Genomic DNA, 14,868 nt, shown 5'->3' on the forward strand with positions numbered 1-14,868 from the left:
CACATAGCTAGTTGGAGCTAAACTGCATTAAGGATATTGGGGAGGAAAAAATTTTATTCTACCCTTCTAAGTTCTTTTTGGATGGTCTAATAATTAAATTGACACGAGGCAGTTTAACAGGAGAAAAACAATCACATTTAACTTAATACATATGGGAACCCCATAGATATGAGGCTCTAAGAAGCTACCAAAGCAGGCAGCTTTCATACTTCTTAGACAAAGAAACAATATTTGCAAAGATTTGACAAAATAAAGGGGTTTTTGTTTAGAGTAGAAAATTAATGAAGTAACAAAGTTTGTTTAGCCCTGGCCAGGTAATTCAGTTGGTTGGAGTGTCATCCTGATACGCCAAGGTTGTGAGTTTGAGCCCCAGTCAGAGCATGTACAAGATTCAACCAATGAATGCATATATAAGTGGAACAACAAATTGATGTTTCTCTCTCCACCCCACCCAACCTTCTCTCTCTCTAAAATCAAAAAATTTTAAGTATGTTTTTATTGATTTCAGAGAGAGGAAGGGAGAGAGAGAGAGAAACATCAATGATGAGTGAAAGTCATTAATCAGCTGCCTCCTGCACGTCCCCTGCTGGGGATTGAGCCCGAAACCCAGGCACGTGCCCTGATTGGGAATCGAACCATGACCTCTTGGTTCATAGGTCGATGCTCAACCACTGAGCCACACTGGGGGGCTAAAATCAATTTTTTAAAAATTGAATTCCCTATCTCTGGCGGTAAGGATACCTTCTACTCTCCTACTATACAGAGGACACCTTCAAATGGGAAATTTATTTCCTTTCAGGAGGACAAAGGCAGGTCAGAGTGTTCTTCTTGCTTGCACCTGCTGTTTCTCAAGTAACTTAAATTCAAAATAATCAATATGCCAAAATGGCATATTTTGGGGTGATTTGCCCTAAACCCCATCAAGGGCAACATACTGGGAAGAAGGTGCATGAACTCCCCCTGCTGAAAATGTACTAGTTCCTCCTAAACTTCAATTTTAAAAAAAACCTTTATTGAGGGTAGAAGAGCTAGCTATCTAGGGCTAATACCTTTTTGCTACCCAAAACCTTAACTTTAGTCAGAACTCCACTAATCAGCCCCTCACAGAGCAAAGTGACCAACAACAACATCCTATAAATTCAAGCCCATCTCTCTTGCAAGCATCTCAAAATTTCAGTACACTGACCTAGGATACTTTAACCTGTAGGATCTCAAAAACAAGAGGTTGAAATCAAGGACTCAAACAAGTATTTGTATACCAATGTAGAGACAGAAAGTAGAATGGTGGTTGCCAGGGGTGGGAGAGGGAGGAGTGCAGAGTTATTGTTTGAGTTTTGGTTTGGAAGATGAAAAAATTCTGGAAATGGAAAGTGGAGATGGTTGCATACCAATGTGAGTGTATTTAACACTACTGAACTGTACACTTAAAAATTTTGTTTAAAAAAACAAACAAACAAGAGGTCAATGTTTTTCTTTCCACAGGTACTACCATGATCTCCAGAAACACTCCATCTCAACTTTCTACAACCTCAGCATAACTGACTAGCAGCTGAAATTCACATCACAGTACATAGTTATAAGCACGGGGCCAAATAAACAAAAGTTTTCCTCTTTGATGGGGAAAGGAAAGGAGCCAACTATATTCAATCAACAGAGAGCTATGAACTCTTGGGCAGGAATGCAAATTCAAAATGAACCTTGGGCAGCCTTCGAGACAAACCTATGGCGGTATTCAGAATAATAATCAAAGTTCACAAAGCCACCAATGCACTGAAGCACCAACAATATTCTAGGAAATCCTTGGGGATCCTGGGTTTGACTCCTAATCTTTGTTATCTCTACTAAGTGAGACTCCAGATACCCGGCTCCAAACACTCTTAACCTGAGTGAAAAATAGAGAAGTATGTCAGTGCAATATTTGAGGTATTATGTTACACATTCAACATGTTTATGTTATAGGGAAGTGGGTGCTCCATACACATAGTTTCTTCATTGGAAGGTCTTTTCCATTAGGCACTTTGAAAACTTAGTTTCTGGGCTCTTTTTCAGGAACTACAAATTGACTGCAATTGCTGCCTCTTTTGACTCTCTACTGGAGGCAACTGTCAGTTTCACACTTAGCATTGACCCAAGCTCCTTTCCTTGGGGAATCTTGCACATCAAGTATGGCAGCAGTGTACAGCAGTTCTGACTTTACTATATGCAGACAGAAGTGGAATAAAGGACAGTGTGCAGATTCTGGGAAGGTGAGTGAGGAACAGGTAGTACTTTGATGGTTCCTGGAATCCCAAGTGAATTCCCAGAGGCAGAGACAACCAATATATTTTTCAACTGGGAAGAGTTCAGTACCATCACCTGAGAATCCTGCCACCTTACACTTAAGGTCCCCTTTCCTAGCATTTATGTACCTACATCATGAAGACTTTCTCAGATTTTATCCTGCTTTGAATTCAAGGGGAGGGAAAGAAGGTTGAGCAAATTGTGTTGCCATGTAGGAGAATAGAATGAATAATGGATATGGGAACTTATCCAGGACTAAACCTGTCCCCCACATTGAGGTAAACCAGGTGCACAGAGGAACAAGCCAACCACGGAAAGACACAATTAAGTGATACCTCAGATGCATGCCTCAGAGAAGCAGAGGGGAGGTTTAATTACAAACCCAACTGAATGACATTTAAATAAGATTAAAAACAGGAAGGAGACAGAGAGCCTCCAGCAGAGCACAAATAAATGTCTCGGAAGATTCAGGGCAGAGAGAGCTGTTTGAACAGCTTTTACATGCTATGAAGAGAAAGAGATACAAAGCAAAGACAAGACTCTGCCAGGCCCTATTTTGTGGCCTGGCATGGAGCTAGGATAAGACGCCACGGACCCCAAATCAAAACCCGCTTATTAGGGGAAATGGATAAATAATTTCACAGTGACTGATAGGAGAGAAATATTAGCATCTCACTTGCTTAGGAGGGAGGTAGAGGAACTCAAAGGACAGACTAGAAATAGCACTAGTGTAACAAGCCAATGCCTCCAAAACCCCAGAGGCACTATAAACTACCCAATTCTAGCATCTCTGGACAAAATCACCAATTACCCAGGGACACTGCCAGCCCAGTAGGCTCACTGTCAATCAGCCATGTGGCGCAGGAAGGATTTAGAAGCTAGCATCTACCAGTAGAATAATTTAAAAATACACTAGGTGGCTTCTCAGAATACAGGCATCTGTCTGACTGCAAACCCAAGCACCCCCCCTGAAACAGAGACAAACAATTCAAACAAGAAAATGAGTTGACTTTGGTTGCAAGCTATGAACCTCTCCAGGTGAACATTGCACAAAAGTCAGTACATCCAGTGGAAAGATTCTGGGACAATGGCAAAGTAGGAAACACCAGGACTCTCTCTTCACACCTAGACAATAATTGCACTGGCAGAATCTGTCTGATTAACTATTTTGGAGCTCTGGACGCTAATGAAAATTTGCAGGTTCCAGAAGACTTGGGTGGTATATTTTGGTTAATTTCAGTCCATTTAAGCTCTTAGCACAGTAGCAGCTACCCATTCTCCACCCTCAGCCATGTGGAAAGAGCTGTACACTTGTTTGTCGAGCAGCTTGCACACATCTTGTGGAAGCTAGGTTGCGCAAAAATGATCCTGTCCTCCTAATATTAGGGATGTGTGCTCTGATGGTTGATTGCTGCTTCTGATCCTAGGGGTGCAAAGAGGTGGGCAGCCATTGTTGTTGCACGTCCCCCACTGTTGCAAGCCCTTCCCCCTCCAGATAAGTGACTTCCAGGAGATTTAAAGGGCCAGTACCCTTTTCCCCTCACCTTCATTTTTCACATTTCCCCTTTAAAAAACTGGACACTGCCCTGGCCAGTGTGGCTCAGTGGTTAAAGCATACCAAAGGGTTTTGAGTTTGATTCCTGGTCAAGGGCATATACCTGGGGTACAGGTTCAATCCCTGGCCCAGGTTAGGGTAGGTAAGGGAGGTAATCAATAGATGTGACCCTTTCACAGACATGTTTCTCTCCCCTCCTCCCCCACCTTCCATTCTCTCTAAAAAAATCAATGGAAAAAATATAGCCTCGTGGTCGGTCCTCAAGCACTGACCCTCAAACTGAAGAGTCTTGGTTTGATTCTGGCCCAGGGCATGTACCTCGGTGGCAGGCTCGATCCTGGCCCCAGTCGGGGCACATGTGGGAAGCAACCAATTGATGTGTCTCTCTCACGCAGATGTTTCTCTCTCTCTCCAACTCTATCTGAAAAAGCAATGGAAAAATATTCTCCGGTGAGGGTTAAAAAACAAAACAAAAACAAAAAAACCCAACTGCACATACAGGGAAAATTAGAAAGTGACTGCGCATGCCCAAGAAAAGGCTCAAAAGAGATCTAAGAAGACATTAAGTTTACAGCTCAAGTTGATCCTCAACACAGCCTACAACAAAAAACAAACAAGAACAATAATAAAACCAGCAAACTCTGAGGAAGGGCAGAATCTGATTTCTTGAACCTTGAGGACACTATGTTAAGTGAAATAAGCCTCAAAAAAGACAAAGACTGTATGATTCCACTTATATGGGGTACCTAGAAAGTAGACTGGTGGTTGCCAGGGGTTGGTGGAAAGAAGGAATGGAAAGTTATTGTTTAATAGGTACAGAGTTTTAGTTTAACAAGATGACAGGAGTTACAGGGAAAGATGGTGGTGATGGCTGTACAACAATGTGAATATATTTAATACTACTGAACTATATACTTAAAAAATGGCTAAAATGGTAAATTTTATGTTATGTGTATTTTACCACAACAAAAAAAAAAAGGTCAGTACATCAACAGGCTGCACTGCCTAAAGGCTTCACATGCCTCTAGATGAACTGGAAGGAAGATCCTTTCTTTAAATGAAAGTTAGATTGTCTTACCATTTTCCTTGTTGTTGAAGTATATCCACTAAAAGGAAAAATATGGTTCTCAACTACCTCCAGTTTCCCATTTACTTGGAACACTGCAACCCTCACAGTTAACGCCCACCCTCTTCTTAATCCTGTCAATGCGCTTTTATGTGGAAGTTTCCATATGGAACTTAGACTCTGGGAAATACAGGATCCCACATACCTCATTCCTGTGTAGCTGCCTCTAACTAAGCATGCTCAGAAGCCAAGAGTGATTTCTTAAATCACTCTTTAAGAAGTCTAAATAGTCAATGAGACCATGTGTCTGACGTAGATCCAAAAACTTTACTTCCTGCCAAAATGAATGAAAACCAATAACAGACTTGTCCTGCTCACTCAGATCCAGGAAACGAGGATTCCAATGAAACCAAATTATATGTTCCTTTAGAACTAGTGATAGTGGAGAAGGGCACATAGTAAGAATAGACCCATAGTTGAATAATAATTATTTACCTTACTAACTATAGATAAGTTTTCTTACAGACTCTGGGAAACTGGAGAATGAAACAAGGCTGTAAAAAGATAAGATGCCTCAATGGGTCCATTACTCAGAAAAGAAATACATTTTGAGAACAAACCAAGGACAGGACATACTTTGATTTGGCTGCTGTGCCTGGACCCTGACCCCCTCTGGGAGTTTGCTTCAGGAACGCTGACCATTCTTGGGTCCCAGGAACCCGCTGAGCTGTCTGTAACATCACAGAAGATTAGTCACCTTATTAACAGACTTTGAGCTCCTGAGAGCTGGACTGAAGACCCTCCTCTCCCTTTTCCCTGTTACACTTGTAGTGCGCAGCTGCATGTAGTTATCCTCTCCCTCACTGTATATAATCAGCTAACTGGCAAGAGGAGTCAGAGCAGAATTTCCAGGGTGATCGACTGCTCTCCCCATACTGCCTGCATTATTAGAATAAACACTCATATGTGATTCAACCTTGTCTCTGCTTAATTTGGCTCAAATAGTGAAAGGCAGCCTGGAACCATTGTGTCTGTTTTCACCAGGATAGGCACAGCAACAAAAGCATAGCTACTCCTTCCTCTGTCTCTTTAAGTTGACAAGATGCTAATGGGCCTCTGGATAGGAAGTGACTTCATGAGCAGAGAAAAGAACAGAGATTGCTCACTCTTTTAGGGGTTTTTAGGTGGAAATCTTTTTCTCCTTCTAACAGGCTAAACCTGTTAGAAATTCTTATCTTTTCTTCTGCCAAGTTTCTGAAGAGATAAGAGAAAGATTCAAATTAGTGTAAATTTTGGATTTAGCCAAATGTAGTGATTTGAAGGGAAAGAAAGAGTTTCCTGGCATTCTTTTCCAGTCCTGGGGCTTTCTATACTGCTGTACAGAATCTTTCATAACAAAATTATGGAAACAGAGAAATACCTTCTAATGGCCTATACTAGAACACTCTAATTTTGAGAAGAACAGATTATCCACAGAAGATAAAAAGCCTCCATTTTTTTGCACATGGAAGCTAGAGCAGTCTTAATTAGGTACATCAAGCCTAGCATATGTCTTATAACATATTCCCCTAAATCAGAGAAAACTGGGGGGAAAGAGGAAGAACAATTTAAAAAGCAATTTTAAAAACAAAATAGCAATAACAGCTGCCAAAATTCCTCTTCCATCTACTCTAGCTGTTTACTGCTATGTTCTTTCCCACCTGGATAACCTCTTCAAAACTAAAAGCAGCAATAATGTAGTTATATAAGATGTCACTATCAGAAGAAGCTAGGTGAAGGACACAGACACAAAAACTCTCTACTATTTTTGCAACTTCCTGTGAGTCTATAATTATATCAATATAAAAAGTTTTAAAAAGAAACTAAACTAAAAGAAGCAGACAAAAGTTCAAAGGATAGTTTCCCATAGTCAGGAGAGGCTACCAGTCAAAGCTATACCTATACAGGAACTGCCAAATAAATCTATGGCTCAGGTCATTCTTTCTCTCGAAAATTTTCAGTCCGATATGACAATATCTATAGTATAACAAGCTTCCAATGAAAGGCTCTCAATTTCTAGTCTCAAGGTGTACATAAACCATGAAATCACAGGCTTCTGTCAGTGATGACAGAGCTAGCTGGATCCAGAAAGCTGTGACTTTCTGGGTTTTTCATTTCCCCAGTAGGTATCTGAAAGGTCAGGCAATATACAATTTCTCTTTTTTCACAAAGTTCTGAATGCTTCGGATGCTATTTAGCACAGTGGAACTGAACAAATTGTTTTGGGGGCTTTGGGGATCTTTCTTCCTGCAGGGAGGCAAATGTTGCCTAGTGATCTGCGTCTGAGCAAAGGAGTCAGGAACTCTAAGTTCTAATCATGACTCTGTTTAGTGTCTGGTTCCATGATCCTTAGTAAGTCTCTTACCCTTCTATACCTCCACTCCCTCCCCAACAAATGGTGATAAAAATAATGACTTATCACCCAGGATGCAGCAGAGTGAAAGGGTAAGAAGGACTGTGATCCATAGAAAAATGTCGAATATAAAATGCCAGTATATATCTGCCTGTATATCGACCCATGTTTTTAGACTGTGGAAAGCTACATTATTTAAATGCAGGCTGCCTCCCCAATGTCCCTTCTGCCTGAAGTAGTAGTAAAATAAGGTGACTCCATGAAGCTCTGTTCAAAGATTTCCCTCTCCAACAACTACATGTTTCTCTCTAAACATTCTATTCATTCTTTGGTTAATGACTTAGAAATGATGTTTCCATTTTTACTTGGTAAAAAGCAATCCATGTATCTGTAGGTAAGGAAGAAAGAGACAAAGGAAAGAGAAAGTACCTATCACTCCCTTTCACATCAATAACCCAAATTAAAAGGTGATGAAGTCAGTTCAACAGAAACGTGATGACAAACATCCTACTGGGTTCTATTATTGTTGTTGTTGTAGTTTTGAGGTCCAAACACAACACTGTGCTGCTTTAAGAGGACATCAATTCATCATTAATGGAAATTCTACATGTCCATTTATTTATTCTTTCAAATGTTTTCTGAGCCCCTATCATAAGCCAAGTAGTGTTCTGGGGATGAAACAATGATTAAAACACAGACCCTGCCCTCCAGGAACTTTTAAAAGAGTATAGATATTTAAACAAGTCATTGTACAGATATATGCTAACATAACAAAACAATGTTATGCTAAACAATGATATGCTAAAATAGAATCTCCAAGTGCTATAGGAAGACACAAGAAATAAAACATAGTAACCAAAATGGTCTTTAGCCTCAAGTTCAGAGAGGAGCCCTGGCCAGTGTAGCTCAGTTGGTTAGAGCATCATCCCGTACATCAAAAAGGTGGCGGGTTCGATTCCCAATCAGGGCACATACTCAGGTTGCAGGTTGGATGCCCAGTCGGGCGTGCGGGAGGCAACTGATCGATGCATCTCTCTCACATTAATGTTTCTCTCTCTCCGCCCCCTCCCTCTCTCTAAGTCAATTTTTTTAAATGTTAAAAAAAGTTCAGAAAGGAAACTGCTAAGCTAAAGTTCCCAGGAGGAATGCAGTATGATCAGTAAACACAGAAAAAATATTTAACCAGATACTAAGATGTTCAGAGAAAAGAGAATTAATTGGGAGTCCGAACCTAAAATTAAGATAAGGATTCTTAACATGGAATCATGGAAGGGCTCTCAAAGGGTCCATGAACTCCATGAAATTACCTCTGAAATTACAATATGTATGTGCAAACATATTTTTTCTGGATACAAAGATCATATCTTTCATTACATTCTCAAAGGTAAAGAACTATTTCACTAGATCTTATACAAACAACCACTTTTCTATCTCTATCAGAGGAGAGTTTAAGGCCTAACCTTTTACTCAAAATAGGAGATCTGGGTAGCCTAGAAGTCAAAGAAGAGTTTCTGAACTTTCCATAACTTGGTGAAAAATAGTGATTGCTGAAAAGAGGGCAATGAGAGAGTCCTTTCCATATTCTAGTTGAAGTTAGCCTAAATATATTTCCCCACATACTCAGATACCATGGTGACAGGCATCATATAAATAGACAGACAGCAAGGAGTACGTCATGGCTTGTTGTATCTGTAAAACCAACATATCAGGCATGATTAACATCCCCCACTAACATCGCTGGCTTCTCCTTGTCCATTAGACAAAGCCTGAGAATTCCGTATAAGAATTTAAAAGGGGGCTTTGGCTGCCTCCCCAATAAAAAAAAAAGCTACTGTATTCAACAGCCAAGTGCAGGGACATTAAACACCCACATTCCAAATGTCAAAAGGCATTTGAGCCCTAGATGACTGCTTCCTAGACACCCAAGGACTTCTGTGTCTCCAACTAACAACACATATGCCTTACCAATCTTATTTATAAATAAAATTCAATTGAAGTTTGCAGCACATGTACAGGCAAGCATCTACACACGTAAGCATATTTGCCATGATGAGCTGCAACACTTCTCTCAAATTCAAAAGTCTAGAAGGCAAAGAAAGAGTGAAAACATGGGCATAACATATGAGGGGAGGCACCAGCCAGTAAGTGGGTGGATCCACCACAGTCACATTTGTATTCACTGATTGCAATATTATACATTATTATGGGCTCTGATGCATCACATGTGGTGTAATATCTTGCAGCTTTCCTTAACACCCGCTGCTCTACATCTCACTATATACACCATGTATAAATACATGGAGCCAGGGTTCCAGGAGGGCTCATCCAGTCTATATAGGAAAAGGAGCTAACCTCACTTGGCAGAGAGCTCTAGCACAAATGCCTATGCCTTAGAAGCAAGCAGTCATCCAGGCCTCACTAATGACACTCATATATACTTCTGCTCAACCTTTCAAGGGCCTTAGAATGGCAATCAGTTCTGAGATAGCACATAATTACAAACAGAGCTGACTCTACAGGAAGTACTCAAAAGACTTTAGCCAACTGACCAATACATAATGGTCTCCTGTCCCACAACTTCCTAGCCAGATGGGGAAATGTAAGAGCCAGAAAAGATTAATATAAAAGACATTTTTAAATTTATTTAAAAGATAATTGCTTCTTTAAATAAAAATGATGGCAATGCATTGTAGGGTTTATAACCTATGTAAAAGTAAAATGTATGACAACAGTAGCACAAAGGATAGGATATAAGGTAGAGGTAGGAGAGCAATGGTAAGCCTAGGGGCTCCAGGGAGACAGCCAGAGTGAACAGCAGAAGGCAATGTGGAAAAGGCAACATGAACAGTGCAATGAGGAAGAAGACAACAGATGATAAGGATGGGAGAAAAGCCAGAGAAATCCCAGGGGCCAGAGATGGAATAGCTAGGATAGAAAGGAAAGAAAATAGAATAAAAGAAAATTTGGGGAGGGTGCAGGTGCAAAGAGATTAACCAAAGAACTTATATGCATATATGTATAACCCATGGACACAGACAATAGTGTGGTGAAGGAGTGGGGGGGGGGGGGGTAGAAGGGGTCAGTGGCAGAAAAAGAGGACATCTGTAATACTTTATATATTTAAAAAAATAGAAACTTGAAAAAAATGAAAACAAAAAATAGAAGCAAATCAAAAGCAAGCAGAAATGACTACTACCACCAGCTCTTCAGTGCTACAATGTATAACTTCATCTCAGTTACATAAACCATTTGTACTTGTTATAAGTCCTACAACTGTACCAATATCCACGGATTTGCATCATTTTTGTATTTCTCGCCAATCCTAACTTTTTAGAGCCTTACAATCGTATAATTAACTATTCATAGATGGCCATAGTAGTCCTTTATATTAAAAAGAACTGTTCCTAAGAAATTCTACTAACTAGTCATTTCAATCTCTTTTGATCTCTTTAGCTCTTCTGACATTCCCTCAGTCTGAACTCTCACACAAATCATTACTCTTTTATAAAATACCAAAATGCCACCATTGCCATTTAGTGTTATTCTCCTACTCCCCCTTCACCACCACAGGCATTAACTGCAAAGATCTTGCTAATCCATTAATTAAAGACCTCTACTTCCCATTACAGAGAACTAAATTTAGAAAGCCAAATTGGGTTGGGAGGAAACAAGATGTCACAACAAGTGAAATGAATTCCATAGAAAGGGGCGGGGTTACTGGTCCTTTTCTTAAAAAGCCTCTGAAACTAACACATACTCCTCTGCTGAGCATATAGAGAAGCTCTCCCACGGGTGGAGTAACCATTCATCACTATAATTATGTGGAGAAGACTTTATTGTACCATCAGGTCAGGAAAGCCACAGGACCTATCAGCAAATGCATGCCTCAGGGAACATGTCTCTCCTCTGCTTTCCTGTAAGCTCCAATTAAATTGCAACAAGGAAAGAGGAGGCAAACCAGCATTAATTTTACCCTTAGAGAAGAGCCACTTCCCACCTGCAGGGGTGGCAGTGACTTTACTAGGCTACCAAAAGGATACAAAGACAAAAGTAAACACTGTAATTTGCTGTTTTTGTCTCTGGCACAGGGGGAGTGGCACAATTGACACTGTCTGTAAACAGTAATAATGCCAGATATAACACAAAGAATAGGATTCCCTCATCTCTGCACCCCCTCTCCCTAAGACATTCCTCCTGAGATTACTCATCTTGAAGAAAGACACAGAAGCCTCCCTATAGTCCATATGCTGCTACCAAATGGAATCTAGAGAGGATCCAAGTTTGTACTGACTACTCTCTCTTACTCAAAGGAAGAAGCATTGGAACTCAAGAATTATTCAATTGTTTCTAACAGCTGACAAAAAAATATAGGGAGGAGAGGGAACAAGAGAATATGAAATAGATATGTGACATGCTCAAGTATGGATTAGAACAAGGCTAAGCCCGGCTGGGTATGGCTCAGCGGTTGAGCATCGACCTAGGATCCAGGCGATCGGGGTTCGATTCCTGGTCAGGGCACATGCCCGGGTTGCAGGCTTGATCCCCAGTCAGGGGCGTGCAGGAGGCAGCCGATCAATGACTCTTTCATCATTGATGTTTCTATCTCTCTCTCCCCCTCTCCTTTCCTCCCTCTGAAATCAATAAAGATATATTTTAAAAAAAAAAAAAAAGAACAAGGCTGAAATGACAAAAAAAATATAAATGAAAATAGAAGTATCCTAAACAAACTAAAAAGTTAAAAATAATTCATCCTCATGGAAGCATAGATCAGACTGACGAATGTCAGAGGGTTGGAGGAGGGCAGGTGGGTAGAGGGGGAGAGAGTAACCAAAGAATTTATATGCATATATGCACAACCCAAGGAAACGGACAATGGTGGGGAGAGAGACTGGGGAGGGGGGTGGGACAGGGTGGAATGGGTCATTGGGGGAAAAAAGGGACATCTGTAATATTTTAAACAAAAATAAACAAAAAAATAATAATAATTCATCCTGTGCCCCAGCCTAAGGGCTCATAAAAGACATAGGAAAAGAGGATGAATTAAAAAGAGAAAGTTACCTGACCAGAGCTCCCGCCAGGTGTAATGCAGGCGTACTCTACACTTCTTCTGGTAACAAAGTAGCTTATGTACTACTTGAATGCAGCGTCTGTAACAGAGGAAGAAAAAAACTGGGGTAAGCCTAAGAATATGGTGCACTCACCAAAGATACCCTTTCTTTAGTGGAAAAACACATATCCTCCAGTGAGGATTGAAAAAAAATTAACACCCTCTAGAAATGGGCACAGAGTAACTTTTTAGAGAATAGAAATGTTTTCTATCTTAATTGGGATAGAGGATGTATGCATGTATCAGAAGAATTCAAACTATTTACCACTGCAATTCTGTTTATAAGTCCTTGGCAATGGGGATACAGAAACACAATGGGCAAATCATAAAAGAATACTATGGAGAGAACTAGTAAGTTAATTTATGAACCAAGAATCTAAATTCTCAAGGTTTAACTTGTTTTCAAAAATGACAGTGTAAATGTCCCTTCTCCTTTTGTCAAAGTGGGGGAAAGTCCACACAAAAACAAAACTTTTGACTGCTGTGAGGCTATAAAGAAATTGGAGCACCTCATATATTGCTGATGGAAATGTAAAATGGTACAACCACTTTGGGAAACAGTTTAGAAGTCCTCAAAATGTTAAACATAGAGTTATTATATGACCCACCAATTCCACTACTAGGTATTTATACACAAGAAAAATGAAACATACATCCACACTGAAATGTGTACATGAATGTCCATAGCAGCATTATTCATAACAGCCAAAGATATAAACAACCTGATGTCTATCAACTGCAGAATGGATAAACAAAATGATGTCATATTGTCATACAATGGAATATTAACTAGCCATAAAAAGGAATGAAGTACTAATACATGCTACAACATGTATAAAACTAGCCAATATTATGCTAAGTAAAAGTTACAAAAGGTAATATATAATTTCACTTACATAAAATGTCCAGAATTGGCAAATATGTACAGAAAGTAGGTTGGAAAGAGGAGCAAGTGGAAACAGAGACCCAAAGCTTGGACTATAACCCTCTGGAGCTCCAGGCTCATCACACAAGAAGAAACTGTCTGCCTTTACCAGTTTAGCTCAGTGATTAGAGCATCGGCCCTTGGACTGAAGGGTCCTGGGTTCAATTCCAGCCACGGGCACATACCTTGGTTGCAGGCTCAATTCCCAGTCAGGGCACATGCAGGAGGCAACCAATCGATGTGTCTCTCTCACATTGATGTTTCTTCCTCCCTCTCCCCCTTCCACTCTCTCTGAAAAGCAATGGAAAAATATCCTGATACACCAAAGTTGCAGGTTTGATCCCCAGTCAGGGTACATACAAGAAGTAACCAATGAATGCATAAGTAAGTGGGACAACAAATTGATGTTTCTTTCTCTCTCCCTCCCTTCCTCTCTCTCTCAAATCAATAAAAATTTAAAAAGAAGAAACTGTCAGACCTATCTTTTCATTCATTACTCAACAAATATTGACTGCATACCAACTTAACATCTAGCACTTAAGTCTTCCTAGAATTAAGTTGTCAGGTTCCTAGAAAATGGACCCCGAAAGTCTTCCCAGAATAAAGTTATCAAGTTCCTCGAAACTGGACCCAGATAACCTGCTAATTTCAGGCAAATGAAAGAGACTTTTCATTCTGAAACTGTTCTGCCATGAAAGAATGAGGCAGGGAAAACAAAGACAGGAGACAAAATAAGCAAGGCAAAGGGACATAGCAAAAAGTGGCTCCTTTCTACCTAATATCCCCAATTGCAATCCAACTGAATGACAGCTTCAAGTAAAGAATCCTTCTAAAGGTGGGACTGAGACTCTCTCAGGTTCTATGGTTTTAATCTGAGACAAAGAGTATCCTGAGGTCTTACTAATAACTTCAGCAGATACTGTATCAATCTGTTGGGTATCAATCTGACAGTTCGTGAAATCAAGCAAAAAGGGGGGTAGCTAATTTCTTGGGCCTCTTAGCAGAAGGGAGAAAAATAAGGCAAAACAGAAAATAACAACAAAAAAACACTGCAAACCTCCCTCTGTGGAGTGAGAACCAAAGATACAAGCTAGAGAAATCAAAGTGCCTCATAACATATCAAAGACACAAATGAAGTAAACTAAATTTGTGAGTTAAAATCCTAGAAGTTTTCAAAATATTCCCAGTAGTGGGCCTGCGCTGCTACCTTACGTGACCATTCTCCTTGTCCCCTATTCACCTCTCTCTTCTTCCCATACCCCTTAGCTCTCAGTAGGAGCCCCTCAGATATAATTTTATGAGAAACTATGTAACAGACCTTTCTTGACAGACTTCAGTATCTTCAAGAGTGATACTAAAAATATTTTGCAAACCATACAGAAATATAAATTAAGATATAAATCAATATATACATCAAAAAATTTTAATTCCTTTATTCTCTAAATAGACTAAATTGTATCAAAACTACTTACCAAGAGACAAAAACTTAAAGTGTAAATCATCCTAATAGTTTCCAAATCATTTGTTCAGTTTTAGAAATTGT

At 39.9% G+C, this 14,868-nt stretch overlaps 1 protein-coding gene across 6 annotated transcripts in view; it reads right to left on the reverse strand.

Annotated features, from left to right (window-relative positions):
• The window catches only part of ARMH3 (armadillo like helical domain containing 3), a 140,032-nt gene that overhangs the window by 78,816 nt on the left and 46,348 nt on the right, over positions 1 to 14,868 (reverse strand). For all 6 annotated transcript variants that reach the window (XM_081157379.1, XM_081157383.1, XM_081157380.1 and 3 more), the window contains one exon: positions 12,352 to 12,440. In XM_081157379.1, the coding sequence (XP_081013505.1) occupies positions 12,352 to 12,440 (89 nt within the window). The remainder of the gene's footprint in view (positions 1 to 12,351; positions 12,441 to 14,868) is intronic.

This window comes from Miniopterus schreibersii (assembly GCF_964146895.1).
Source record: "Miniopterus schreibersii genome assembly, chromosome: 14".
In the NCBI taxonomy this organism is placed as follows: domain Eukaryota; kingdom Metazoa; phylum Chordata; class Mammalia; order Chiroptera; family Miniopteridae; genus Miniopterus; species Miniopterus schreibersii.